This window comes from Alternaria conjuncta, assembly GCF_024043145.1.
Source record: "Alternaria conjuncta strain BMP 0040 chromosome Unknown scaffold_2, whole genome shotgun sequence".
Classification (NCBI taxonomy): Eukaryota; Fungi; Ascomycota; class Dothideomycetes; order Pleosporales; family Pleosporaceae; genus Alternaria; species Alternaria conjuncta.
The window spans coordinates 588,951-616,633 of record NW_026250091.1 but is presented as its reverse complement, the minus strand read 5'-3'; the positions used below and the strand labels follow the sequence as shown (position 1 = coordinate 616,633).

At 52.8% G+C, this 27,683-nt stretch overlaps 12 protein-coding genes across 12 annotated transcripts; 4 read left to right on the top strand and 8 right to left on the bottom strand.

Moving 5' to 3' along the window:
- Positions 1 to 71: 71 nt before the first annotated feature.
- On the bottom strand, positions 72 to 1,673 carry J4E85_001303 (uncharacterized protein; the record flags this gene model as incomplete). Its single annotated transcript, XM_051465589.1, has 2 exons — positions 72 to 1,273; positions 1,331 to 1,673. 2 exons carry the CDS (start codon positions 1,671 to 1,673, stop codon positions 72 to 74), a joined length of 1,545 nt encoding a protein of 514 aa, XP_051330146.1.
- Positions 1,674 to 2,800: 1,127 nt separating this feature from the next.
- J4E85_001302 (uncharacterized protein) lies at positions 2,801 to 4,350 on the bottom strand (the record flags this gene model as incomplete). Its single annotated transcript, XM_051465588.1, has 4 exons — positions 2,801 to 3,306; positions 3,395 to 4,137; positions 4,186 to 4,257; positions 4,307 to 4,350. The coding sequence occupies 4 exons, from the start codon at positions 4,348 to 4,350 to the stop codon at positions 2,801 to 2,803; spliced, it is 1,365 nt and encodes a 454-aa protein (XP_051330145.1).
- Positions 4,351 to 6,884: 2,534 nt separating this feature from the next.
- J4E85_001301 (uncharacterized protein) lies at positions 6,885 to 7,925 on the top strand (the record flags this gene model as incomplete). The annotated part of the gene is made up of 4 exons (XM_051465587.1): positions 6,885 to 6,976; positions 7,124 to 7,421; positions 7,481 to 7,508; positions 7,684 to 7,925. 4 exons carry the CDS (start codon positions 6,885 to 6,887, stop codon positions 7,923 to 7,925), a joined length of 660 nt encoding a protein of 219 aa, XP_051330144.1.
- Positions 7,926 to 8,082: 157 nt separating this feature from the next.
- J4E85_001300 (uncharacterized protein) lies at positions 8,083 to 8,999 on the bottom strand (the record flags this gene model as incomplete). The annotated part of the gene is made up of 2 exons (XM_051465586.1): positions 8,083 to 8,653; positions 8,710 to 8,999. The coding sequence occupies 2 exons, from the start codon at positions 8,997 to 8,999 to the stop codon at positions 8,083 to 8,085; spliced, it is 861 nt and encodes a 286-aa protein (XP_051330143.1).
- Positions 9,000 to 11,416: 2,417 nt separating this feature from the next.
- On the top strand, positions 11,417 to 12,338 carry J4E85_001299 (uncharacterized protein; the record flags this gene model as incomplete). The annotated part of the gene is made up of 2 exons (XM_051465585.1): positions 11,417 to 11,585; positions 11,647 to 12,338. 2 exons carry the CDS (start codon positions 11,417 to 11,419, stop codon positions 12,336 to 12,338), a joined length of 861 nt encoding a protein of 286 aa, XP_051330142.1.
- Positions 12,339 to 12,391: 53 nt separating this feature from the next.
- On the bottom strand, positions 12,392 to 13,057 carry J4E85_001298 (uncharacterized protein; the record flags this gene model as incomplete). Its single annotated transcript, XM_051465584.1, has 1 exon — positions 12,392 to 13,057. The coding sequence occupies one exon, from the start codon at positions 13,055 to 13,057 to the stop codon at positions 12,392 to 12,394; it is 666 nt and encodes a 221-aa protein (XP_051330141.1).
- A 1,681-nt stretch (positions 13,058 to 14,738) lies between these two features.
- J4E85_001297 (uncharacterized protein) lies at positions 14,739 to 15,929 on the top strand (the record flags this gene model as incomplete). The annotated part of the gene is made up of 1 exon (XM_051465583.1): positions 14,739 to 15,929. One exon carries the CDS (start codon positions 14,739 to 14,741, stop codon positions 15,927 to 15,929), a length of 1,191 nt encoding a protein of 396 aa, XP_051330140.1.
- Positions 15,930 to 16,477: 548 nt separating this feature from the next.
- Positions 16,478 to 19,341, bottom strand: J4E85_001296 (uncharacterized protein; the record flags this gene model as incomplete). The annotated part of the gene is made up of 5 exons (XM_051465582.1): positions 16,478 to 17,551; positions 17,602 to 18,305; positions 18,357 to 18,690; positions 19,020 to 19,161; positions 19,304 to 19,341. The coding sequence occupies 5 exons, from the start codon at positions 19,339 to 19,341 to the stop codon at positions 16,478 to 16,480; spliced, it is 2,292 nt and encodes a 763-aa protein (XP_051330139.1).
- Positions 19,342 to 20,666: 1,325 nt separating this feature from the next.
- J4E85_001295 (uncharacterized protein) lies at positions 20,667 to 22,599 on the top strand (the record flags this gene model as incomplete). The annotated part of the gene is made up of 2 exons (XM_051465581.1): positions 20,667 to 20,679; positions 20,735 to 22,599. 2 exons carry the CDS (start codon positions 20,667 to 20,669, stop codon positions 22,597 to 22,599), a joined length of 1,878 nt encoding a protein of 625 aa, XP_051330138.1.
- Positions 22,600 to 22,895: 296 nt separating this feature from the next.
- J4E85_001294 (uncharacterized protein) lies at positions 22,896 to 25,031 on the bottom strand (the record flags this gene model as incomplete). Its single annotated transcript, XM_051465580.1, has 2 exons — positions 22,896 to 24,962; positions 25,017 to 25,031. The coding sequence occupies 2 exons, from the start codon at positions 25,029 to 25,031 to the stop codon at positions 22,896 to 22,898; spliced, it is 2,082 nt and encodes a 693-aa protein (XP_051330137.1).
- Positions 25,032 to 25,493: 462 nt separating this feature from the next.
- Positions 25,494 to 26,534, bottom strand: J4E85_001293 (uncharacterized protein; the record flags this gene model as incomplete). The annotated part of the gene is made up of 2 exons (XM_051465579.1): positions 25,494 to 26,289; positions 26,350 to 26,534. The coding sequence occupies 2 exons, from the start codon at positions 26,532 to 26,534 to the stop codon at positions 25,494 to 25,496; spliced, it is 981 nt and encodes a 326-aa protein (XP_051330136.1).
- A 305-nt stretch (positions 26,535 to 26,839) lies between these two features.
- On the bottom strand, positions 26,840 to 27,590 carry J4E85_001292 (uncharacterized protein; the record flags this gene model as incomplete). Its single annotated transcript, XM_051465578.1, has 2 exons — positions 26,840 to 27,137; positions 27,202 to 27,590. 2 exons carry the CDS (start codon positions 27,588 to 27,590, stop codon positions 26,840 to 26,842), a joined length of 687 nt encoding a protein of 228 aa, XP_051330135.1.
- Between the last annotated feature and the right edge of the window lie 93 nt (positions 27,591 to 27,683).

Below are 27,683 nucleotides of genomic sequence, written 5' to 3'. Positions count from 1 at the left end.
AAGTCCTGTAATGTGACTCCATGAAGCGTATATACATAATGCCATCTATTTCTTCTTCCCCCTCTGTTTCACTACCTCTTCACCTCTGCAACAAGGTACGGGCCAATGACGCAAATAGCGGTCCAGACCACCATCGCACTCTCAACAACAATCGTGTACGGCGTCTTCCAGATAGGCACCTCCTGCAATCTGACGTAAATCGCGTAAAACGCAACGTAGAAGAAGTGGTAGACAAGCATCCACGGGCGGGTGATCAATCCCGCAAGCATACCACAGGGTTCACTGACGCTCTTTCCGCCGCGCAGGAAGTACTTGAAACAGCCCTTCTTGATCAGCTCGAGGTACTGATTGTTGGCGGCGAAGAGGCTGTACAGCGCCATGGCCAGAATGTTGATGACGGATGACCCGTCCTTGCGCTTCCAGTGGAAGGTTGACATGGCGGCGAGGACGGCAGAGGTGTCTTCGAGTGTGGGTACGTTGGCGGGGGAGAGCAGGTTGGATAGTAGGACGACGTCGTTGAACGCGACTGTCATGCCGCCGCCGGTCAGGGGATGACGCATGTTCATTGAATCGCCGAGGAAGATGAGGCCGGCTTGTTTCTGCGTCGTAGGGGGTAGGAAGCTGTTGGGCATGGAACGTAATTTACCCGCTTCGATTGCTTTGCGGAAGGCGGGCTGGACGCAGGCGGGAAGTTGGGGCAGCGCGACATTGAGCATGTGGTTCTTGACACCCCCGTTCTTGGGGCTCGCCGAAGGCAGGTGCTCGGGTATGTCGACAAGAATGCGCGTCTCGTGTGTGCCGATTTGGTAGATGAGGATGGGGGGTGCGTCGGCGAGGATGACGTGGCCGTGGTTGGGCATGGGCAGCTCGGCATCGATCATTTCGAGGCCCCAGAATTTACTGCGCACTTGAGGTTGGTTGGGGATGTATTCTTTGCGGAACTTGGAGGCGTAGCCGTCGGCTACGAGGGTCACGGCGCCAAAGTAGTAGTCTTGCTCCCCGGCGGTTTGACATGATACGCCGACGACTTGGCCGGTGTAGTCGCTCTTGACGACGGATGTGACGGTGGTCTCGACGACGGTGACGTTGGGTGTGGACTGGGCCTTTGATCGCAGCTTGGAGATGAAGCGGCCGTGGTGGAAGGAGCGTCCTTCGGGTGCTCTCGAGGGCCCGGAGGTGATGAGGTTGTCGGGGTAGGGAATGTGGACCTCCTCTTTGCCGTAGAAGATCTGGTAGCCGTGGCAGGGTATCGCATCGATGTCGTCGAGGCAATCTGGGGCTTGCTGTCAGCGTTTCACCCTAGACATGTGCTAGGAATGATTCAACGTACCCCTCATGCCCAGCTTCTCCAGAGCATTGACACCACCGGGCTGTAGCAGCTCTCCTACAATCCTGTCCGGCTCCTTCAAGCTCTTCTCCAGCAGTATGACGCTTCGGCCCTGCTTGCCGAATGCGACAGCAGCTGCGCACCCCACGATGCCTGCGCCAATGATGACGACATCAGCTTCATGGTGCACGCGCCGCCTCTCTTCGCGGGAGTCGCATGTGTGTGTGGGTTCGATGGTAGGGACGGATTGGGTCGATGTGCCTCTGTGTCGCAGCTGGGGTGACGGCGAGGCAGAAACTCCAGGCGGGAGCTCTGCAAGCTTGGAACCGGAGTACATTGTGAGCATGGTTGCGGTTGCTGGGGTCTGTGGAAAGACCCTGTTGAGTGAAAGGTAAAGTTGATTGCGCAGAGGAAGGTGCGTTCCAAACTCAGTGGGGCGGGTGAGGCGCCGCGATAAGTACTGGGCGATGTGCAGCGTGGAGAAGGAGTGTGTGTGTGGAGAAGTCAATCAGCCTCGTCGAAACGTCACACGGGCGGCGCGAGGGTAGAAATAAACTTTGTCTTGTGCAGATCAAGGGTCCGGCAAGCAACCGCGTCGTCGTGAGAACGAATCCGAGTGGCGACCTCACGATCTTAAGCCGCGAGATTGATTGCAGGGATCGCGCTCACCGCCATGGCCCTTTCTGCCAGGGGTATCACTCCCGCCTGGGCGATGTGGTGCGAAGATCATCTGATCTTGTCGGAATCCGATCGTGCTCGGCTTTTCCTCGAACCATGGCTGGTCTTCGGGCGGGTCTTCGGTCTGCGGAAGGTGTATGTGTTGTTCGTGAAGGGTGATTGTAGGGTGGGTCGGCAAAGACATGCACCTGCATAACATTCACGTGTTGGCTACCATGCACCCGCATCAAACTTAGAATCGTCGCAGGCACACCACAGCGACAAGTAGTCGATGCAAATCTCCTCTCTATGTGGTATATACGTTTCGCACAAACTCTATACATTGGGAATTCAGAAAGCAACTCTGCCGAGCTGAGCATTCAAAGCGCTGCACATATGGCGCCGCGTACGCTACGGTAGTTAATAGAAATTACAAATAAAGCCAGTACATGGTGTGATGTAGGTATATAGTGGTAATGAAGCAAGCATGCGTCTCGTCGTGGTGAACCTTCCGCCTTTTTGCTTTGGCCCACACAAGTCCGATTAATCCCCGAATCGTCCAAGCCATTGTGTCGTCAATGTGTGCCAGATAATCCGCCCAAACGAAGAAAAGATAGGAACGAAGAGCCCAAAAGAATGTGCCAGTACGCCTCCAAGGCCCAAGGAAACGTCTCGCCAATAAGGGGCCTCCGCAATGCGTAAGAATTGGAAGGGACGACCGGTGGAAGTTGTATGTACATATGTACGAATATACACAAGATCATGACTACGTCTTGATGTGTTGCTGAAGCTTGGCGGTATTGCTATCCAAAGCGTCTAGAAGGCAGAGCCGGGGCGCTGGCTCGAGGGGGGGAACATCGGCGATGCCATCGGGGTATCGACTTCCATGATGGTGGATTGCCGGTCAGCGAATTGTGCCTTGCCGTCGACAGGCTGGGCTGGGCCAAGGTGCGAGTTGCGGTAGTATGCCTCGTAAAACTCGCTGAGTCGAGCATCCTGCCCCTGTTGACCCGGTGCAAGCAGGTTGCTTGAGTGGGGACGGCGTTCCGCCTCGTCGTCAGTAGACGCAAGGATCGATGTGTGGCCGGATTCGACTGTCGAGGCGGCAGAGGCTGAGCGGCCCGCCTTTTGCTTTTGCAAAACCTGAGTATGCGAGTCCTTCTTTTGCGCTGCCTCCTGATAAGCTTGGTATGCTTGGAAAGTGCTTAGCCGGTTGCCACTGCTGTAGATGCTGCTCGCGTCGCTTCCGTCTCGTCCATGGTGTGGCGAGTAGGTTCGTGCCTGTAGTTGGGGTTGGAGAGTGGGTGACGAAGGTTCAGAGTCTTGGAAGAAAGTTAGGGTTGGCCCGATATATATCTACTAAATGCTAAAAGTACAACAGACAACGCACCAGGAAATCGCGTTACCTACTCGGCTCGTGGACCTGCACGCGAGGGTAGTCGTACTCGGGCGATGGAGAGCGAGACTCCTTCCGCAAAGCATGGCCAGGGATGGATGGCAACTTGGCTGTGGGTGGGTTGTGGGGCGAAAGCGGTGTTGGTGATTGACCAGGCGAGTTGTGGTAGGATCCTTGCTGTGACTTGATGGCGTTCGCATCTCCGGAGTGGTGCGATACCATGAGAGCTGGCGCGTATTGCTGACGGTTCAAATCGGCTGGTGACATGGACCGAGGAGACGTGAAACCGTCGCTGTCGCTGTCGGAGCCAGCAAAGTCAGGAGAGGTGGTACCACGCGGGTGACCGGGCGAAGGAGGAACTTGAAGAGACATGTCGACAGCGCCGTTGTGGTTGCGTCTTCCACTGAGCTCGGCCTCAGATGGGCGGAGCTTCATGGTAGGCGGTGAAGCTCGTCGTGTGGAGGGTTCTTTGGTGGCGTTGAGGTTCAGGCTGAGCATGCTGTTGTTGTTGGACTGTCCCTTCATGAGCGGCGAGTTGACGCTCCCTCCGACCAAGGTGCTGGTGCTCATTGTTGGGTTATCGCCCATGACAGATCCTGCTCTTGAGGTAGGTCGCGACTGAGCGACTCCGGCGTAGAATCCGGCCTCGATGGCGCGAATACCAAACAGATCACCCTCATCCTTCTCGCGTTGGTTCAGTTCAACAGTGTCCTCCTTGGGTCCAGCCTCTAGCTCGGTTTGCTTCGCTTTCTTCAACCTTGCTATGGTTAGTTCACGTCAAGATGGTGTCAATATTGGTACTTACTTCTGACGGTTGTACAACACCTTGATGAATCCACCGAGGATAGTAATGACCAACAGTGACAAGAAGACAACACTGTGCAGTGTCAGTCGTTGTAACACTCTATATCGTCCTAATGACTTACATGTACTTGTATGCCAACTGCAAGTCGCCAAACCAGTTCGACATTATGATTAATACCTCGCGATGGCGGATAGTGCTCTTGGATTATGAATGTATTTTGCTGATATCCTCGTAGGCGGTACACTGGATGTATAGGCTAAACCGATTACTGTCGATCCAAGTAGTGTCTATCGTCGCATAGGTAGCGAAATGAGTGTCGGGTAAAAGCCGTGGGAATCCAAATAAGGAAGGCGCAGTGCAGGACGATGCTCGGAACGAGAGGACGTGTATACAAGATACACAAGAAAGAGTGACTGGGGTTGCAAGTCCTTGGAAGAGCGATGCAAAGACGAGCAGAGCTACGGGGGGATAAAGAGTAAAAGAGCGTAGCTTCAGAGGCGCGCGCTGACTGCCTCAGTAGTTTGGCGCTATCTACACGACGTCGGCACGCATGGTTGAGATCTAAAAGCGGAGGCGACAGCCTAGGTCCTCATGCCCGCTCGTGAAGCGAGCGTCGAGGCCAATCAAAGCAAGCACGGTGCCCTAAACGGAAAGCGATTCAGGTGCGCTAACGGATTTAGTTGAGGGTTTGTTTGAAGGCGTTGTGACCCGGCATGCCCATGCAGAGCCAGCCCTGCCCTCGTGTCAGTGCCCTCCGAAGATTCGGAAAAGCTCTTAAGCTCTTGTTCGATGTCAGTCTGGGCGCTCGTACAGCGTAATGACAAGTCTCTCCACTGGCATTGATCCATCCGGTGGTGTTCTATATGCAAAAGTAGAGGGCGTGGCGCTGATGATGCCATGGCAATAGGAGCGGCAGTGACGGCAACCGAGCAGTCAGAGCCTGTGATGGCACAGCTGTGGCGCATCAGGCGTGGAGCCATGTCGTGTTGACGGTTCACCTAAGCATGATTCGCTTCTCGTCCCGTCGTGCCCCTGACGGCGAGTTGGGATAGCGAGAGGAACAGGCATGGCGGCTGTTCAGGCGGCCTATTCGGTCCCACTTGGATGAGCTTGGCAGGGGAACAGGACTCCAAGTTGGACCTGGCGCCTGCGGAACTGGCCACTGCAGATGCTTTTTTCAGCACAACGTGCCCGACACCCACGCAGGGCATCCTTTTCTCGCGTTCTCGCCATGCGATGCCCATCTCCCGGAGTGCCTCCGCTTACTGCAATCTCCCGGGAACTCGGCAACAACTGTAGCATCGATTATCGATCTCGAACCTCCACTTCGAGTCGATCAGCATGTTCTGTGTAACGGTCACAGTCAAGACCTCAAACACCAAGGCGCGTGTTAAGAACGCAAGCGATGCAGCAAGTGCAGGGCGCAGCTGCAGTCGATCGCACGCTTGCTCTGAAAGATGCGTGACAGGAGTAAGACCTGTCGCACCAGGATGCAATGGGCCAATATCCGTTGAAACGAAACGTTGGCTATCCGCTTCTGACTCCTCCAGCGGCGCGGTAGCTTCTGTCACGACCGATGCATGCAGAGGAACAGAACCCTGTCCCGCGGTGTATAGCGAGTACGATGTGCCTTAGCACGCGGTTGCCGACTTCCGGACAGCGCCGCCTTCGGCTTCCGATGGCAGTAGACGACGACGACAAACAAATAGAGCACATGCATGAGAATTAGCAGACTGACAATGCCATTATTCTCCGGCGGCAGAGGAATGAGATGCCCTCAGCATTGCCTGGAAATACGGCGACCGTTGGCGGAAAGAGGGTCAGGCATCCGCTTGGCGGGACCTGGAGTTGAGCGGTTCCACTATTGCCAGTCCACCTCGTACTTTTTTTTCGCGCCGGCGGCGCCGCCTATGCCTATAGTATGAGCCTCAGGGACAAAACCTCATCTCACCCTGTTATGCGAAAAGGAGTAGGATGCCAAGTTGGAAATTGCATCCTCTGCACATGTCGCCAGTGGGTTCGACATGACCAATCGTGGGTGCCTGGCAAAGGTTCCGTCGCGCTATCGATTGTAACTTTCAGTCCGGGGCGCCATCACTCGGACAGCCAAGTGTGGTGGTGTCATAGAGAACTTAGGTCCCACGGACGGGACGTAGGTCATCCCCCAAGGTTCCGCTCCGTCTTGTTGTAAACAGTGCCAAGATCCCCTACTTGCCTATGTCCCCTGAACCGCACGATGGCTTCTTTTGCGTCGCGTGTCCTCAGTGTTGAGGTCTGGAAAATACGCCTCCAATGGGACCTCCAGGATCGCGCAAGCGCCAGCTTTGGCCTGTGTATGTAGCAAGGCAGAGAGACTGTCTAATCCAATACCTCAATCTCAACGCCCAGTGGCCGCGCAATGTCTTCGCGGAGAATGTCCAACAGACCGTTATGAAGCAATTCACAGAAACAGCATCTCAAGCAAGCTTACGGCGTATAACAATCATTTTCAAATGGTAGGAGCGACTCAAATCTTGGGGGATGTAATGCGCACAGCTATTGAGTATTCGAGGTGGGAGATCTTGGCAGCTCGCGATGTATGGCGTCATACGCACCCTGTCTAGTGGCTACCCTTGTCAAGGGCGCCCCTCACACACTTTCCATCCTACTTAGCACGAGTCCGCCGGCTAAGTTGGATTGCACAACAACCCACAGCTACAATGGTCTCGTCCCTTCAGACTTCTGATAATTCCAAAGTCGTCAAGACTGAGCCACTTGACAACAAAGACGCCAAGTGGGCGACACTCAAAAAGTATGTATCCGGCTGTTTCGAACGCCTCAAGCCATTCTCCAATGCCACCAATGCATCTCAGTCTATGGCATTCACAAAGAAATCACACCGGAGCCTCGCCGGACCTCTGCATCATACATCAGCCAACACTTTGCTGACAATTTCTAGAATCACCTACACTGACCCAAAAGGTGTTGAGCGCACATGGGAATCCGGAGAACGTCTCACCCGACCACCAGGATCTGATATCGACGGCGTAGGCGTTGCAGCCATCCTCCAGGACCCAGCGAAACCCAATGATGAGCCTCGAATTCTGCTGCAAAAGCAATGGCGTGCGCCCGTTGATGCGACCGTCATAGAAGTTCCGGCTGGCTTGATGGATCCGGATGAGACTGCAGAGTCGTGCGCCATCCGTGAGCTCAAGGAGGAAACGGGCTATGTCGGAGAACTCGTCCCAGATAAGACTGTAAGAAATCCATTCATCTGCCATGCAAGCATGCGCTGATAACATCTCTCTCATTCTAGTTTCGGGTTACTCCAATCATGTTTAATGGTAAGTAGTGCTCGGAAATGGCGCTTGCGACGTCATCAGTATGCCGCTCCTGAATCTTTTCTTTTGCATCCGGAAAGCTTCTGCGTGATGATGCCACACAGGCAACGGGCGTGCACACTCGACATACGAACGCCACACATACATTTCAACATTACGCACACTAATTTCCATCCAGATCCAGGCTTCTGCAACACCAACCTCAGGATGATTCACGTCACAGTGGACATGTCTCGCCCGGAGAACCAGAACCCACAGCCGGAGCTTGAAGAGAACGAATTCATCGAAACCTTCTCTGTCCCGCTGAAAGATCTATGGGATGAATGTATCAAATTCACGGAACAAGGATACGTTATTGACGCAAGAGTCGGCTCACTGGCGGAGGGCATAGAATTCGCTAAGCGATGGAAGTTGGCATGACTAGCCGACAAGCCTGCGAGGCACTCTCGTTTATGAGGTACCACTTCATAGGCATCTATCAAAGAGCTGCTAGACTGCTCCAGAATCTGCCGCGTATTCCTCGTGTACCAAAATGTTCTCACCACATAGGCCAAAGACGACATCTGTCGAGACCCCATCAATCAAAATCAGTGTTGGTCGCAGCACCCTCCCACTCGTCCAAAAGCTTCAAGGTGCTCTCGCACTTCTCCCTAATCACTTGATGCGCATCTTCTCCTAATACCACTCTTATCGGTATCTCTTTTCCTTCAGCACACCCACTCATAGTCAACACATCGACTATAACCCGACAAGCTTTCGCAGTATCCCCTCTCTGGGTGCCATGTTTCCCTTCCAGCCATTTCCTCAGCTCTCCCACGTCGCCATCCTCATACACATCGATATGCTTCTCGCTCTGCACTTGCACTCCCTCTGCAAGAACAGCGGTACGATAGTAGCCTGGCTCAACGACGGTAACAGAAATACCAAGTGGAGCCAGCTCTGCGCGCAGTCCTTCCGTGATACCAGATACAGCCCATTTCGTTCCCGCGTATAGAGCGTAGCCCGCGCCACCCTGCCAAGATACCACCGATCCAAAGTTCGAAACGGTTCGATGGCCAGATGTGGCACGTAGGTGGGGTAGGAAGGCTTTGACGACGTTGAGGGTACCGAGCACGTTCGTAGTAAAGATTTTGAGATCTTGTTCCGGGCTGCATGTCGTCAGTAGGTCTACCAGCCTCGAGATTAAGCTTGACGAGACACGTACGAGGTTTCTTCTACAGCGCCTACAAGTACGTAGCCTGCAACATTGGCAAGATGGGTGATGTATCCATATTTGTCGTTGGCTTCTTTTGCTACCCTCTCAAGCTCCTCCAACGGTGATGTGACGTCCAAAACCACGGTGTCGGCGCCTGCATCTTTGAGTTCGGCGGTGCGAGAGAGACTTCTAGCGCTGGCAATGACCTTGTGGCCTCTCGCCAGGGCTTCAAGGGCTATACATTTGCCGAAACCGCTTGAAGCTGCTGTGATGAACCAGACTGGGGTTGGAACGCTCATGTTGGAGTAATTCGCTCTTGCGACAGTGTGAAAAGAACTGGGCGAGAGGCGTCAAAGTGGACGAGAAGTACGCTGTTCAGTGCAGGTTCGACGGACGGCCTTTAAACAGCCTCATGGTTTGGCAGCCCCTGCACATGAAAGCTGTCATCGGTAAGAGCGATGCATACATTCTCGTCCAAGATTACGCATCATGCCCGCGGAGCGCCATCATCCATAGCACAGCCTTCCATGTGCCCACCAGCGGTTCATTAGATGCTTGCAGGCGGTTGGGTAGAGTTCGCGTGGGTGCTTGCCTTGCATATGCACAGCTGACGGAAGCAAACGGAATACCAATCTAGGAAGCTGGAAAGCCGAACGAGTAAGAGGAAAACCGATTTTGTCAGCGATTGGTTGGCTCATAGAACGGTGGCGCGCATCCCTGTACCAATGCAGCCTTGCAATGAACACGGATCTATCATAAGACTGAATCTGACAACACCGCTCGTGGATGCGATAGCCAGGTTTCCCATGGAGAGCCCAGATACCCTTCGATTAAGGTAAAGATATAACGTCCAGCATTGCCGACTTGCCATAAATGTCTGCCGAAGTGTAGTAAGATGGCGTAGTAAGCAAGCACTACCAAGGCTACAGGCTGCTTCGCATCCAAGAGTCTGTTGAATCTTGGGGGAACCAGCATGGTCCACTCGCAGATCATTTGATACCGACTGATCGGCGAGTGCTCGTCGCTCTGCACGGCATCGAGCCCGACTTGAAGGTAGCGCACTGCAGTTCGGCATGCGTGCCTTTCCTCTTCGCTCATGTCGTCAGTGTGGTCGATGAGATTGCTAACAGACGAACAATCGTCGCCCTTTGGGAGCCGAGAAGTGAAGGTTCTACTCAATGAAAGTATCGGTTCGAGCTCCGACTTCATCAGTAGCGGCCACGCGGATGTAGCGATGGTGTAAATGCCTCTGTGCATATCTATACACTGCACGTAGTGTGTAATGAACCCGTCGATACCGGTCGAAGGACGTAACGCCAGGGTGTCCGCCAGTAGGTGCTGACCCAGCATTGAAGAGAAAAGCAGTATCGGTACACAATTGGATTGGTCCACATCTACTCTGGCAGAATTGAATAGCGAAACAGCGCGTGTCTGTAGAGCCACGGATCGGTGACGAAAGTAGGCTGAGCGTTCTGGATTGACATGTGCCAGATGGCAGGCGGAAAAGGCGAGGATCTGGTGCATGAGGTATGACGCCTGCAGAGCGGTCTCGAAACCGAGAGCGATACCAGAACGATGGAACTTCTCAAAGCCGACGGCAAAATTGTACATTTCTTCATTCAGCATAGCATGGAGGAGGAGCTCCATGTGACCGGCATTAACGTGATCTTCGTGGTACGCTTGGCTACCATTTGTCGATGGAGTATCTGCTGTGCGACCGTCACAGAGCGCAGAACTTGTCGGAGAGTTATCGTTGGGTGTAACTGAAGCATTGAAGTCAAATTGATACCCTGGGCTTACGGATCGAGGGTGTGCATCTGGGGCTGAGTTGGATGTGAAGCTGCACGCGCGCTCTGAAACAGTGCATAGCCGACATCGAGGGCGGTTTTCGTCGCACTAACAAGTATCGGGTTACCAATAGCTTCAAGAGAGCTGTGGATCTAAAGCTCACCTTGATATGCCGTCGTTTGCTATACAGAATTGTCAGTTGAACGAGAGGAGAGGAAGGACATTGTGAGACCATGGGGTAAGGGACGCACCATTCCAGGCACCCGCCTTTGGACTTCCTGTGACTGCGCCGAAGCATGTTGGCTTCATGACTGTGAGGAATCAGGTAACACGCGTATTACATACGTGCAGACATCAGAAGCATGGACGAGTAACGGCGCTTGGCGGAGAAGGGGGCCTGATCTCTCGGGCAAGGCCTCCTGACTAGCGCCATCCTTCGCTGACGTAACACGCGTGTAAACCTGTTTGGGTCAAGCGCCAACCTCTCTTCTCATCCATTCCGCCAACCCATCGATGATACCCTGCGCTTCAACAAACTGTTTTAGTACATTCTCATTACAACAAAGACTTGCACGGACGTAAAGACAGCAGCACCTCGCAAGCTTCACTCATTTCGGTCGGCCACTTCCTTCCATGCCATGCGGCTATACATCGATCGCTGCACAGATTTGCCCTGTGAGTATCTGAGCGTAATGGCTAGCAGAAGGCAGACTCTTGGCGCTTCGCAAGGCAGGAGCAAGACAACATGATCTTCTGGGTGCACGTAAGATTTCCCTACAAGTAGTCTCCAACTGCTTTGCTTGTGCTGCCTTCTCACTCACAATTCCTCTTCCATTCCGAAACAAACTTCGTGTTGCCTGTCTCTGCAGTGCCATTGTTTGAAGCATCGTCACACCTTCGCACGCTCTCGCTCAATACGTCGTTGAGAATGCCGGCGCTTGAAACCTACAAAGGCGCCTACCTTTGGAAATACGTGCCCAACTTCGCAGCAGCCATTACGTTCGGGATTCTTTTCCTCGTCTTGACTCTAGCTCATACCTATAAAGCGTACAAACATCGGACATGGTACGCTATACCATTCATTACTGGTGGCTTCTGTACGTATTCCTTGACTCTGGTCTGACTGGTATGCGTACGTCGGTAGACTGACATATCCAGCTGAGCCCATGGGTTATGCGTGTCGCGCAATAGCGACCCATCATACAGGCGCTCTAGTCCCCTTCCTTCTACAAGCGATCTTCCTCCTTCTTCCACCGTGTCTGTTTGCAGGCACACTGTACATGGTTTACTCGCGCGTAGTGCGAGCCACGCATGGCGAACGCTTCTCCTATGTGTCACCTCGATGGTGCACTCGAATCTTCATCGCAGGCGACCTACTCTGTCTCAACATACAATCAACTGGAGCGGGGTTCCTTCCCAAGCCGAAATTGGTAAACGCTGGAAATGGTGTTATCGTCACAGGCTTAGGTTTACAAGTTCTCATCTTTGCCGGATTCATGTGGTGCTGCGTTCTTTTCCACCGCAAGTTCTCACTCCACCTCCGCAACACTGGCCAAACTGTCGATGTACCTTGGGAAAGTGTGCTCTGGATGCTATACGGAACCTCTGTTCTCATCTCGATACGAAACATCTTCCGCCTAGTCGAATTCATCGCTGGACACGACGGCTACCTTAACTCGAACGAGTGGCCAGTATACGTATTCGATGGCGTCTTGATGCTCCTCGTTATGATCAGCTTTTACATTTGGTACCCGCCACAGCTACAGCTCGAGGAGATTGGCACAGAGAGTATGATTGAGCTCACGAGCGAAGATAACAATCTGCCACAAAACGAGCCGTCCAGGAAGTAGCTTGGAGGATGCGATACCAACATTCGACGACCTTGTAGCCATACTGTAGTTCTCTACACTACAGTCTCTTTCAGATCAAACATAACGGGTCTTGTCTCCGCAAACTCCTTCCTCTGATCCAGTTCCTCAAACCACTTCGCCAACCCTTCGTACTTGCTTTTCCATCCAGGGCTCATGCTTCCGAAATCGATAAACCCTACCGTACACACGACCGCAATATCAGCAATCGTCATCTCGTCACCAACGAGATATGCCTTCTCTTGCTCTCTTATACTCCGGACCATCTCATCGAAAGCCTGCATTGCGCCACTGATCTTCCGCTTCTGTCGATCGAGCCAAAGCTGCGACTGCTTGTCTTTCTCTCGGCGAGCTTCAAACCGGGCTATCACGATGGCGTCCATGCAACCCACGCTCAAGACAACGATTTGTCGGATTTGTAGATCCAAGTCCATGTCGCCGGTGATTAGCTTCGGGCCTCTGTCTGCATACTTGCGCACAATGTATTCTTGGATGTGCGCGCTATCGTAGACTGGCGGTCGGCCGTCAGGGAGAAGCAAAATGGGCAGTTTCTCCAATGGGTTGTATTTGGGTGTTTCTGTTGCGCTTTGCCATGGTATCTCATTCCTGAGCTCGAAGGGTATGCCTTTTAGAGTGAGCGCGATGCGGTTCATGCGTGCGAATGGCGATGGTGTTGCTGATATGAGGGTCAGTGGCGACATTTCTGCGGTGGAGCTGGACATCGTCGCTGGGCTTGATTTCGTAATTCTATGTTTTCAAAGGTTGCAGAGCATGCGGGCTGATGTTGATGTATGAACGCGGATTACGGGGTCGTGATGGGGTATGTATAATGTACTTGTCTAGGCGGAGATAAGCCCGCGTCCCTACGTCATTGCTTCGCAGTGATATTTGAAATAGTTCAGTTCCTCTTATCCGAAGGATCGTCGTTCGTGAACATGATGGCAGTTGTTTTCAAAGACTTCAGCTTACCCATTGGTCAACCGCTTTACAACCTTCATGCCCCATCCCGTTATTCCGCCTTCACCGTCTCTCCCACTATCTCCAATATCTCTCGCATCCATACGCCTGGCTCTCTGCACACTATCCACCAGGGCTCTAATAACATCTTCTACCTCCCCGCGCTCATTGGAACTAATCTCGAAATGGCGGAAACCCTGACTTGCAGCCCATTGTTCCGCTATGTCCTTTTTCACCTGCCTCTTTGATGCATCCTCATCGACCATGTCCTTTTTATTCCCCACTACTACACAACCGAACCTCTTCTTCACTCCTTGCATCCTCCCTTCTGTGCCGTCTTTGGTAAATATGGTGTTGCGACAGTGGTAGATGTGTGGATACGTGTATTTGATGAGTTCATCCCAAGACCATTGGGCAGTGATGTCGTATATCAGAACGACGCCATCAGCACCCCCAATGTATTCATTCAAGACACGGCGATATGAGGGAGATATGGAGCCCTGGAGATCTATATCCATGAAAGAAAAGCTCCAGTTGTCATCAGCGTGCGAAATGGTCCTTGAAAGTAGTTCGGAGTCGACAGCGCTGTGGCGAATAAAGTGTTTCCCTTGGAGGAACTAGAGCCAGTGTCAATACTGATGCTACTGGAGGAGAAACGACAATGGGTAATGTTGACAGGACGGTCGCATACCATGTCAATGAAGCATGTTTTGCCTGATTGGGCCTCACCTAAGACGACCACCTTGAGCGGGTTTGGTTCTTTGGAAAACAACATGATGAGACCTGAAGCAAAAAAGGAACATGCGATGTTGCCCAAGTGTGTTGGACTGATATCGCGCTGATTGTCAAGGCGTGAATCCTTCGCGACTGCCTGGTCAGGTAGCGCTAAGCTTCGAAAGGATACAAGCGGCACGTATGCCGATATGGGCGCGCCTTCAACGCAGCGACTGCTCTATTTCACTGCCTAGATGCTTTGCCACAAAATGGGATGCAGACACGCGTGGATTACACGTGTGTAGCTAAAGTAGCGGCCCACGCTCCCGCCAAGTCCGCGTGCCGGCAGTCCGGGATCGACGCTGGGGTCAGCCAGCAAGGCTAGATGGGCTCGACAAACGCGAAACAGCAGCGGCGTTCTTATGGAGGCTCCTCGCCCACCTGATCATGCCTCGATGACTTCCTGGCACCCTCTACTGTATAATTGCCCCGACCCTGCCTCTAGAATTCTCGACCGCCACGACAGGAAGGACCTGCGCAAGAAACACCAAGCGCAAATGACCGCTCGGCCATAATAAAAAGGACTGGCATAACGCTGTCACTGCTTTCGCATTCTACGTCGTCGTATACAGTGCCTGTTTTCCTCGCTGTGAAGACTATCTTGAGACACGACGGCAGTGCGAAATTTCTCCCTTCGACCAAAGCATCGCGATGACGTCGTACCGTGATCACCCCTATGCGCACGCGCAAAACCGCCCGCGACCCCTCATCGAGCAGATACCAGACTACCGCGACGACCTTGACGTATCCGACGAAGAAGAAGGCTTCTACGCACGCGACGACGATTTCCTGATTCCGCCAAAGTTCCAGGCGGCCATCGCACGCACAACCGACCGAATCCCCCGGAGGATAAAGCGCCACAGTGTCACGTATCTCGTAATCGCGGTTCTCTTTTTGATAAGTTGGTGGACATACTGTGGGCCTAGACACACAGCATACAGAACGGAGTTGCATCTCATGGACAACGCACCAACGATGAGCTACGGCAGCAATGTCCGGCCAGAGTTCAAGGGCATGATCCAGGTCAGCGACATGGACGAGCAGCATCTGCCTAAGAAGCACAGCAGACTCGTCTTCGTCGGCGATGTCCATGGCTGCAGAAAGGAACTGGAGCATCTCCTCAAGAAGATCGACTTCAACCACAAGCACGACCACCTCGTCATGACCGGCGACATGATAGCCAAGGGCCCAGACTCGCCAGGCGTCATCAAGCTCGCCCAAAAGATCAGCGCTTCCTGCGTACGCGGAAACTGGGAAGACAAGCTCCTGCTCTCCATCGCCGACGCACAAGATCGTCACGTCCTCAAATTCACTCCCGACGACTCCCCCGACGCAAACATCGACTTTGTAGACGAAGTCAGCCAATCGCACGGCGACTACAAGCTACGTAAGCTAGCGAAACAATTCACCAAAAAAGAAATCGAATACCTGCGACAATGCCCCGTTATCCTCCGCGTCGGCAGCGTCCCGACATTAGGCAACCTCGTAACCGTACACGCCGGCCTCGTCCCCGACACCCCGCTCGAACACCAAGACCCCTTCCACGTTATGAACATGCGGACTATCGATCTGAAGACGAGAATACCGAGTAGCAAACATGCGGGCACGCCTTGGGAGAAGTTCTGGAATCATCGCCAGGAGAAGCTGAAGCAGGAGGATAGGGCGACGGTGGTTTACGGACACAACAGAAAAAAGGGTCTCAATATACATGAGTATTCCTATGGTCTGGATACGGGGTGTGTTAGTGGGGGCAAGCTGACGGCGCTTGTTGTTGATGGAGACGGCAAGACGGAGTTGGTGCATGTCAAATGTGGCAAGGAGAGCGGGTATGCTAGTGATTAAGGGACCATGGTCTCTAGGATTGGATATCTGGGCGTTTGGGAACTATAGATTATCCGTCAGGCATTTTAGGAGTTGGTGTCGGATGCACCGTTGCCTATACATACTTCTGTCGGCTTAGCGTTAGCATAGCATTGTTGTAATATCACGTTAGACCATTGTCTTTTCTCGATAAAGTCTTACGAAGCATCAGAGTCACGGGTTGAAGAATCCTCAAAGCAGCTGAGTACATTGGTACATGCATCACACAATTCACTGCGAATGAAGTTCTCGTCAAGCCAGCGAGTGGAGACGTTTATTATTAGAAAAGACTTGTACATGCTGTTGCTCATAGTAGATGAGCGCGTCGCTAGCCTAGACAGCATGACTAGAAAACCGCATCCACGAGGCTCAGGCTCGTGGCACTAACGCCGATACGTGCAGATCTGACGGCAAGAGCTGAACACCCTGAAGTGTGACCATCAGAACGTTTCTCTCGCCCAAAGTACACCTCAACGCCTCTTACAGGGCGGAAACGGAGCACCAGTGTCTCAGTAGCTAGAACTGAAGTCCTACTCCTCCATTTCCACATCCTCAACCTTCACCATCGGAGCGCCCATTTCATCACTCCCGCCCTGTGCATGTTGCAGAACAGGAACATACGAATTCATCTCGTCACCCATTCCGTATGCAGCGAACTGTGTAGGCTGAGTCGTCGCCGCACCAATCCTCTGAAAGTCCGGAAACGCCTCACGCTCGCCGCTATCGTAAGTGGGCCGGCGACCTTGCATGCCAGGGTGATGAATCGGGAACTGGTATTGCTGCATGCGGTTTCGGGAATCGTTTGGCACAGTGGGTTCTCGGACTGCTTCCAGACGGTCCATGAACGCGTTGCGCTGGACAGTTGGGCCACGTTGGATGCCGGGATGGAAGTTTGCAGCTGAATGACCAACGAAGGGGAAGGCATGAACACCACGACCAGTAGCCTGTGGGTGACTGCTCTGCATCGATGCATTGTTGCGCTTGATCATATCACCGAGCATCTGGTTCTGCCTGGCCAACTCCGTCTTCTGGCGCTGGTTCTCAGATGTCAAGGTGTTGACCTGATTGCGCAACTCCATCATCTTACTCTCGACAATGCGGTTCCAGTTCGCAATGGTGCCGGCGTTCTGGAAGATCGGGGTCTCTCCGTCAACAATGTCGATATTGTCTTCCGAAACCTGCGAGCCAGTTGGCGATAGCGGTGTTTCGATCCTATTGCGACCACGCTCGATCATGGTTGCGAGGCGGGACTTGGCCTTCATGATCATGATGGTGTCCATATCTCGGAGCTTGATGTCGGGACGCTCGGGATCATGAACATCGCTGAAGATCATGTTGTAGTCGATCTTGATGTAGCGGTCTTCCACGTCATCATCCGGGCCACCTAGCGCGTATTGGTATATGAAGACCCAGTCTATGCCGTACTGTTTGCCTCGCTGTTGACAATAGTATTCTAGACGAGGGCCGAACTTCTGCGACGCGCGGATCGTGAGGATGGAAAAGATGGGAGTGCCGTTGATGTCGTATGTATTGCTATGAATACGAAGCGTCATTACGGGATCGTTCTCGTCGCCTACAGGTAGAGCAGAGCGTTGCAAAGCAATCTAAATTTGTCAGTGACTAGACTTTGGAACCGGGAAACATTTCGACTTACTGGCTGTGTGAGCTCCCGAGCTACCGGTCCCGTCGTAGTCGGAGCAGCCGTATTTGTTCCTTGAAGTTGCCCTTGTGTCGGCAAGTGCAAGTCGGCGGCTGGCTGGGCCGACGTCTGACGAGAAGGCATGCGAGATCCAGGCGCGCTTGCAAGGAACTCGTTGGGCCGAAGGTTACGACGAGCAGCTTCCTCATACACCTTGAAGTTGGCGGATTGGATGGGTCGGAAGCGCGTCAAACGAGACTCAGGGGAATGTACATGATTGAACTGGCTGCGATGTTCGTCCTGTACCTGTGACGCTGGACGAGTCGGTACAGGCACACGCACTCCGTTGTTGTGTCGAGTTGCCATGGCTGCGATACGTCTCTGTTGCGCATTCAACTTCTTGAGCAACTCATCACCATCTATCGCAGATTGATTCAAGACCTCTCCATTTCGCCCCACAATATATGTCATACGACCAGAACTATTGTGGATGTGTGGCCAGCGAGCTAGAGCTTGCTGCGGAGTCATAACGTCGCGACCATCGTACTGTTGACCGGGTATCAAGGGTGGTATGGGAGCCTGCTTCTGCAGAGCCAGGTATCCTCGGGCTTGATCTCGCTGTACGTGCTGGGACATGAGTGTCGACTGCGGGGGTAGTGTAGTTGGAACGTGATCGCGCGATTGTAGGTAAGTCGACGATCTCAAGCCGTCAACTGGAGCTGTTTTCATTAGCAGTCATTCAGAATAAAGAGTTTTTGGAGGCCACGTACTGTTCTCTTCGATATCCATATGATACTGGGGCGACCTCTCAAGGTCAGACTGCGACGCAAACGGAGGATACAAACGGCCAGCTTCCTGACTTGGTCCAGTGGCTGTAGTCGTCTCTTTCTTGGCAACAGCAGTTGCACGCTTGGCGACCGGCTTGGACTTTGGACTTGCACCTGGTGAGTCGGTGGCCTTACGCTTGCCTTTGTCGTCCTTGGCGACTGTGCCAGCGCGACTAGATCTAGGAGCTAATTTGTACGGCTGTGTGGGTGTATCTGTAAGCAACTCTGGGTTGCAGTCGGACACTTGTTCTTTGTGCTTGGTACATGCAAGTCCCTGCTGCAGGCAATGTTTACAGGCGTCGTCGGTATAGTAGGCATCGCATGTAGACTCGTGGGCCTTGCAACACTCGTCGCAAATTTTCCAACATGAGTCTTTGATGTGTCGCTGATTCAAAATTAGCAGTGTTTATCTGAAGAATATGGACGGACGACGAACCTCTATAGAGTACTTCTTGGACATCTGGGCATCGCACCGTGGACAGGCAAAGACGCTGTCACTCGTGCTAACCCCGAGGCGCCTCTTTGCACATTTGGATCTGGTATCCCTTATATGGCGCTACAGTTAGGTCAGTAGGTGAAGATAGAATACAGGCTTCTGATACGTACTTTGAGCTTCTGTTCGCTAACATATGTCTTGCCACAATACTGGCATGCGTATGGCTTCTTGGCGTCTGAACTTTCGTCCGCAGACTCTTCGCCGTCATCATTTTTGAGCGCTTCGACGCGTCCATCGTTGCCTCGCATCGCACTGCTCACTTCTAGAGAGGGAGTTTCAGGAAGTTCTGATAAAGGCGAGCTGTCTGTCACTGGGGACGTGCCAGATGACTGAGTCTGCGCCGCACTATATATTGTAAGCATTCATTTCAAAGGGTTCGCTCGTGAATACATACTCGCACTGATTTCGATCGCTATCCTGACTCCGCTCCATAGTGAACTGGTCTCAGGGCAGATTATGAGTCGAAAGAGTGAGAGAAATCGTTCAAGCCAGAGGAGACGATATGCTCTTTATAGCAGCAGAGATATGAAGGACGTGCAGAGAAAGTAGAAGAATCGAATCATCTGACTCAGGCGCAGAAGAGTGAAGAAGTTCAGCAGGCGCGTGTGATCGACGAAAGACTTCCGTTATAGGCACTGGTGAGCAGTGAGGGCTGATGAAAAGCCTTCAAAAAGACCCTGAAAGAAATTTGCAAACGCTCACCACTCCTACCAACGTTGCCTGGAGCAATTAAAGACCGTCCAGAACCGTCAGTGCGTTCAGTCAGTGAGAGCTTTCCTTGAAGCGATGACGCAACTTGTGGTCCGCGCGTCAAAATAGAGATAATGGGGTGTTCTGATCAGAACCACCTTTATAGATTTTGTGACATATTCACGAGACAAAGACCGTACAGTCATGTTGCCGGTCGCTGTCTGCTGGCCTTAGTCAACAGGGATTTCTGTCAAGATCGATATGCGGACTGTGGAGATGCGTCGTGGATGCTAGATATCATCTGTATCGGTAGCAAGATGAGGCGCGTTTTGACAGGATTCTGACACTTGTGATACAAAACTACTCAATCATACTGGAACACATACGAGTACACACCAGGCGGTGAAAAGCACGAGCGAAGGTGGAATAGTCTGGCACAGAAAGGCCGGGATAAGTGACTAAGAGAAACAAAGGGTTCTGGGGCTGCTGAAAATAGCCCTGCAGATACTGGAGCTCATCGGCTTGGTCTTCTTGCTTGTGGAAAGGATGAATGTGCTGAGATGACAGCCGACATGAACTGCCATGGCGAATCCAAAGGGGTGAATTGAGATGGAGATGGAGATGGACTATCGGATCAGCACAAGCGCGTCGATAGCTTTGTCCTGTAGGAGGCGCCCATATCGTGTACGACTTCATGGTGGTGAAGTGAGGTGAAGAGGGCACACTTCCCGAGGTCTGGTTGACGCGAGAGATGACGTGCCATGGACCCACTCTTGGCAGCGTTTCTGCCCGCGGGGAGCAGCCATGCCTAAGCTTCTAAGAACTCCAAGAGAATGCTGTCGTGAAAAGCGCAAGTGTTGTACGTTACAATTTTCTATACCGCCACCTGGACATGCAGGCTATGGGATGTTTCCTGGCTCTGTTTGATCAGCCCGCTCTTGGCTGATCAGGCAACTCATCATGCAGCAGCTACCGTACACGTGATCCATTTGTGGACACTCTTTCGCTTCCACGCTACATTCATCTTGTTTGAAAGATATAAGGCTCTTCTCCCTGGCTCGATCGCGATGGAGGCTTCAGGTAAATTGATGGACTTCCACGACTGGATAACCACCTGACTTACCTAGGTACATAGTATCTCAACGCCCCAACAACCGCGAGATCCGCGTCTTGGACCTGCTACCTGGCTGCCCCGACGACACTATTGAGTGCCATATCCGCAACATTAGTGTCGATGGAGATGCGCAATATGAAGCGCTATCATACGTTTGGGGTGATGCTGTCGAGAAAAGAAGCCTTCAAGTGTCAGGAAGCCCGATCAACATCTCGCCAAACCTCCACGACGCTCTTCGACGCCTACGCTATCCAAACCAAATGCGCACACTATGGGTTGATCAGATATGCATCAACCAGTGGGATATGGAAGAGAAGGCCAGTCAGGTTGCCTTGATGCGAGAAATCTACAGTAAATGCGCACACTGCATCCTATGGCTGGGAGAGATCCAATATGCCGAACATGGCATAGATGAGGCGGACACACACGCAGTATTTGCGTTCTTTGAAGCTGTGGCCAACAGACCAGCAATTGGAAACGCATCAACAGGAGAGGCCCACGACTTGTCTAGTAAAGGTGTCGACCACGAGGATGGCCTCCCCACGCTCTTCCAAGAAGGTGCCGCAGGCGTGACGGCCCGGAAAGCCTTTGCAGCCTTTGCTATGTATGGGAATACCTGGTGGGAGCGCATCTGGACAATTCAAGAGTCAATACTGCCCCACTCAGCTGAGTTCAGATGGGGTCCACTCTCGGTGTCACGGCGCAGCATACTCCTAGTGGTACAGCACCTGCGTGGCGACAATCTTCGCTCTTTCCCACCCAGGTTTCGATATCAGCGCATCATGCATACCCCACTTCTCCGTAGTCTTCTGTATCCTGTCAATGGGTTTCTACATTCGACTGATGGCGAGTCGGGGTTAGACTTGTTCATGCGCTGGCGCCATCGGGAAGCTACCGATCCACGCGATAAGATCTATGGGCTATTGGGCTTGCTTGATGCGCGTCAGATTTCAGAGGCTCTTCCACACGCTCAAGCGCGTAGCTACTCACTACCGGCGTCTTTATTATTTGCCAGGGTTACAAGCGATCTACTGCTATTTGGAGAAGGTCTTAGGCCTCTGATTGCGTCCAGCGAGATGCCGCATGTCACCCCCGATCTACCGAGTTGGTCAATCGACTTCGCATGCTCCAACCGTGTAGGCAAGCGCCAGCTGAAGTGGTGGAATCATTCGCATCGATACAGGCAGTTCTCGGCAGGTGGTAGAATCGACCGCGAACAAAAGCTCGAGAAGGGAGGCTCAGTACCGAAGGTATCAAGTGATTGGACATGTTTATCCTTGCGAGGTCTGCTGGTCGACCAAGTAGAGCAAGTCAACAGCGTATACGAGGTTTCTGATGAGGAAGACCTTGACTATCGGAAGATACGGGACATAATGTCGGACGCAAGGCAACTGGTGGAAGGACGAGATAGCTATAAACGTGATCCGGCACAGTGGTGCGAAGCCCTGTGGCGGACCATGATCGGTGATCTCGTCATGGCTGAGTATCCTATCGAACGAGCGAAAGCAACACACGCTTCGGAATATCTCGAGATCGAACGCGTACTCAACAACGAAGCATTCCCGCAACAAGGCCACCAGTCGAATTTTCCTCCGCACGAAATGAGCGGGCTATTTGAATCTCTCTGTGGTATGGTACCGAATCATGCTTTCTTCATTACAAAGAGAGGTTACCTCGGTATGGGCCCGCCTACTACCTTGCCGGGAGACCAGATCTGGGTCTTTTATAACGGCAACGTACCATTTGTCATGCGGAAAAGAAACACGGAAGAAGTTGAGAATGGATATTATGAACTTCGTCTTGTTGGAGACGCGTATGTACACGGCATCATGGACGGCCAGGCTATCTCAGACGAGCACGTAACTCAGACAGCTCACATTTACTAAAGTGGAAGGTCTTCGCTTCTGTAATCGCGTGGCATACCAAGTGGTTCGTCAATGGGAGTGACGGTTACCGCACCGCCCATATCGGATGATCGTTGAATGAAGATCTTTCGGCTTTTCTGTCGGTTTTGTAAGGGAAATATCAGAAGTACACAGTGTTTTGTCAAATTGAAGTGACCGAGTTGATGCGAGGTGCTTTGCTCTATGCGACTTGGTCATTTACAGCATGATCGTCTCCGCAACCTTGTGCCATACAGGCATAACAAATGCAGTTCTTTGCAGTAGGTCTTTGCAGATATTCAAGCAGACGCTTCACCAAGTTCATCGACAGGTACCCAAAGTACCCTTGCCTCCCTCTGCAGGCCCTCCCCGTCCAACTGCCTCTTCACAACCACGATGACCATGATGTCTCTCTTCGGCAACGGCTTGAGATCCCACCCCAGGACTTCCGGCCTCTGAACTTCATCTGCAAACGAAACGTTCCACTCCAACTTGTTGGCTTTCTCGTGAAATACCGCCTCCCCGTCTACGAAGACCTCCAGTGACGTTGCTGGTGATGGATGGTCAGAGCTACCGTAGGCGACCATGGAGACTTGGATAATGAGGCCCAAGATAGCGTTGGTTACAGCTGCAACGGACTCAATAAGAGACTTGTTTTTGGGTGGCGAGGAGAATGCCCTTCGGATGATATCGGTGGATAAAGCCGGAGTGAGAGGAGGCGGTATACGTCTCTTGGTCGCCCGTTCAAACGCATATGCATACTCCAATAGCTTGGTATCTTCGTAAGCCTTCCCAGCGAATGTGATGTTCACAGGCATGTTTTTGTCGCTCATGACACCCATGGGTACATTAACAGTAGGTACACCGAGATGCCTGATCGCGCGATTACCGTTGGAGTATTTTACGCCATTCTGGAGACTATGTGTCGTGCTGTCAATGTCGAATTCAAGATCTGCGAGACCGACATCGCCTTGCGCAGGAAATGCAACGACATTCAGCCCATTTTTGTCCATCCAATCTTCTAGATCGCGTTTCCTTTGAGCTTCGAGTGCTTTGAGAGCTTGCTCCATGCCCTGTATGTCATGTATACTCCCATCCTGGACCATCTTGGGCAGACCGGGGTAATCAATCCAATTCCTCACTTCGAGAAAGCGATCCGGCTTGTAGTCTGGTGGCTTTGGGAATAGCATCGCGGGATCTTTGATGTCGGCTAAGCACTTGATGTTGGAATCATTGTTGTCTACGAGAAAAGCATTCCACGCTTGGGCGATAAGAACGCCTCGCTCGAGGAGGTTCCAGTTCGCGGGACGTCCATCGACGTTGTTCGCTTCACCCGAAACGGAGTCGTTTTCGTAATTTGTTACCAGAGGGAAATCGGTGTAGACGATCTCTGCCCCCATGGACTTAATGTCTTCTGCTGCCCGTTGCCATATTGCGACGACCTCTGGTGAGACGTAAGGATGCTTTGCGTGCGGATCTGAGTCTTTCTGGCCAGTGTACATCTTCGGCACCCCAATCCTCTTACCTCGCAGCGCTTCGCCGTTTCGTAAAGTAGTGTAATCGATCGAAGGAGGCTGAGGTATTTCCACATGCTTTTGTTCGCGAATGAAGTCCCCGGTGGTGTCTTCATCTGGAGTAGCAATGACATTTAGTATTTCCAACATGTCGTCCACCGATCGCGCATACGGGGTTGGAACATCGCATGTGATGTACAAAGGCCACAACCCGCGACAGCTCAAGAGTCCTTTCGATGGTGTGTAGCAGACAATGGCGTTATTGGACGCTGGACTTCGTCCGCTGCTGACGGTCTCGCTACCCATGCCGAAAACTGCCATGCTGGACGTCACAGACGTTGCAGCACCATTTGAAGACCCAGATGAGAAGGCGCCAGTGAGGTACTTTGAGTTATACGGCGACTCTGCACGACCATACATGCCTCTCTGCATACCACCCGCAGCCATCGGTGGCATGTTAGTCTTTCCAATCAAGATCGCTCCCGCAGCTCGAAGCTTCTCAGCGATTGCAGAGTCGCCGCTTGACATGACACCTTTCAGAGCAGGTGAGCCATCTGTGACTGCCATGCCGGCAACTTTGTAGCTGTCTTTGATCGTATAAGGTATACCTTCCAAAGGTCGAGGCTTGAGACCTTGGGCACGCCGAGCATCGGAAGCTGCTGCATCTTGGAGGACCTTCTCGTTGAATACCGTAAAGGCGTTCAGACCTTGGATAATATCGAACTTGGCAATGCGATTCAGACAGCTGATGACAAGATCCACGCTGGTAATCCGTTGTTCGTCGAGAGCTTCTAGATGATGACCGATACTAGCTTCGACAATGTTAAAGTCTTGAGGATTTAGACCAAGACTCTAGATCAGGAAATGAGTCAGTCAATGTCATGCCGTTGGTGGTCGCGAACATACACTATTGCCTGCCATGTTTCAGGAACAGCTTAGCTCAACGAAGGTGTTCCAAAAGGTAGTGAGTCCCAATTCTTGTGGGCGTGTGGTGACGCCAGCGTTGTCGACTGTATGTTCGTGGTCCCAGGCGGGAGCAGGATGGGCCGACGTAATCGTGTCTGGGAGATAGTCACTTCCCCACTTCTGGATAGTCGGTTGGGCTTTCCCTGTACGGCTAGCTCCATGTAGTGTACGATTGTAGAAGCAGGTGCGTTCCGTATCCATTCCGCATACGGCTTGTATCGCTCATAAAGATGCGTTTAGGGCAGGCGCAATCGCCGCGGCAGCACATGGTCACCATGACCGGACTGTGGAAAATGACATGGACAACGTAAGGGCTCATACTGCTCGAATACCTCAACTGTCAAAAAAGCTAAACGCTCGAATATATGTAAATTGTGCCGAAACCCAGTAAGCCCTCTTACCATGGTAACAAATCCCCTAGACTGTACTTGCCCAGAGCGCCTTGAACCTCGTACTTCCAGCCACCAAACCACAGGCACCCATCCATCCCAGATTCCAGCCTGGCAAGCCTCCAGTCGTGCTGCTGAAGTGCAGCGCCATGGGCAACCACGCGCTTGCGATAACAAAATCGGTCCACCACCTGTTGTCAAACTTCTTGTCCTCTTCGTCCTGATATTCCGCAATCGCGCGGCCATCGGCAACCATCTGTTGCCTAGTCACCCTCCTGCGACCCTCGAGCTGCCACTCGCGCATCAAGCGGAGGAAGTCGCACGACACGCCGCCTAGCCAACAGCGGTAGGCATACAGGTATAAACGCGCAGTCGTCGAATCGCCGCGGTTGAGGGTAGAGATGAAGCGGGGCGAGATGACGCCCGAGTCGGCGAGGAGGGAGATGTTCTCTAGGGCCTGGTAGGAGAAGTAGCTGCTCGCCTGCAGCATGGCGATGCGGTGCAGCACGACATCTGTGCCGGCTTTGGGGCCTGAGGCCAGCGAGCGCAACCAGGCGTACAGCGGGAAGAGACCAAACAGCCTCAGCGTTGTGCGCGCTTTCGAGATGAGGACGGCGAGCGCAGCGATGGGCGGCACCGTGCCGTTGTTCAACAGGGTTGCGGCGGAGATCTTTGCATCGTCGCAAGCGGGGCGGATCAGCGTGAGGAGCCGTGTCGCGAAGCTGGAAATGGACGGCGATTTGGTCTGCACGTAGGCGAGGATATAGAGGGAGTAGTTGAATGTGGAGAGGAATGCGGAGAGGCCGCCTGGGGAAGCTAGGAGTCTGCCCTACATTAGCTCATGCCTCTGACCCTCACAACGACACACGCTCGACCTGACGTACTTGTTCAGCCTCAGAATCGTTTGGTCCACTTTCTTGACGCCTGCAAGCAAGTCGGTCCTGTCCAGGTCCCTCGGATCCGCCCTGGGTGCGGCATCCGCTATCTTATCCACCACCTCCTTGACGTCAGGCGTGTCAGTCACATTGGACGCTTCGGGCTGGGTGGGCTTCTCGGTTTCGTCAGACATGGCGAGATTGGTCCGTATATGTAATGATGAGCATGCAGGAGGTCAGGAAGTCTGGGTAGAATGAGGTAAAGGGTTATGCTTCTCCGCACGCAAGCCATGGGGAGCTCATTGCCGCTATCCCCGTGAGCCGAGGCACTGCCACCAGCGGTGTGCCATCCTCTCAACACCACCTGCATCGTGCTTTTTGACTTGGATCTTTTTGAACTTTGGTTTTTGTTTGCGATACGGGCGCAAATCTACAGACATAGACGCGCTTTGTATCATATTATGAGCGGGAACCCCCGTCTCTTGCGCTCCGCACTTCATCAAACGCCTTCGACAAACCCCCGGGTTCCACGCCGCTCCACATCCTCTGCATCAAGCCTCTTGATCACATCCTCAATCTCCTCCCAAGCTGCGCGCCCTCGTTCCCCGGATTCGCTCTTTATCGCATCTAGCGTTCGTCTTCGCCGCTCCTTGGGCTCGCTGCTGAGTTGAGTGAGGAACAGGCGTTTCGACTCTTCGAGCTGGGTGCGAGCTTTGTCTAGCACTTGGTCCGTCGGCTTATTGTCTTGCTCAACGTCATTCAATCCACTCTCGAGAAATAGTAGACTGATGCGTGGACTGAGCGTTAGCTTGTTATTCCTCTCACTCTATGGGAAAATAGAGGACTCCCGTCAAAACATACCGCATCTGCGCCAGACTGTATAGCTTCTCTTCTATCTCAGCTCTGTCCCAGGTGCTCCTTGCCTGCCGCCATACCAGATGCCATTTCCCTGTTGCGACATTGCCAGGAAGCTTCCTTGCTATCTCCTTATCGAGATCGTCGAGCCGTTTGAAGAACTCAGTGCTGATAGCGTCTCTGCGTTCTATCGACCATGCAAAGTCTCGTAGTCGTGTCGCTTGCGCCTGCACTGCAGCCCAGTCGCTATCACTTTTCACTCGATAGAGCGCAGCCACCTGGTAGAGAGTGCCAGCTATCAGAATGTACGCGAATGTTAAGATGGAAAGGACGTTGGCGGTAGAAGAGAGTGCGCTGTCGCGACAGTCGCACGTGCTGTAAAGTGGTGTCTCCATGGGGTTGATATGACACACGTCGATGTAGGTCTCACGAACGGCAGATTGGTGACTCGAGGAAGGCTGGGGGGCTTCCATTCCTTCGAGAAGTTC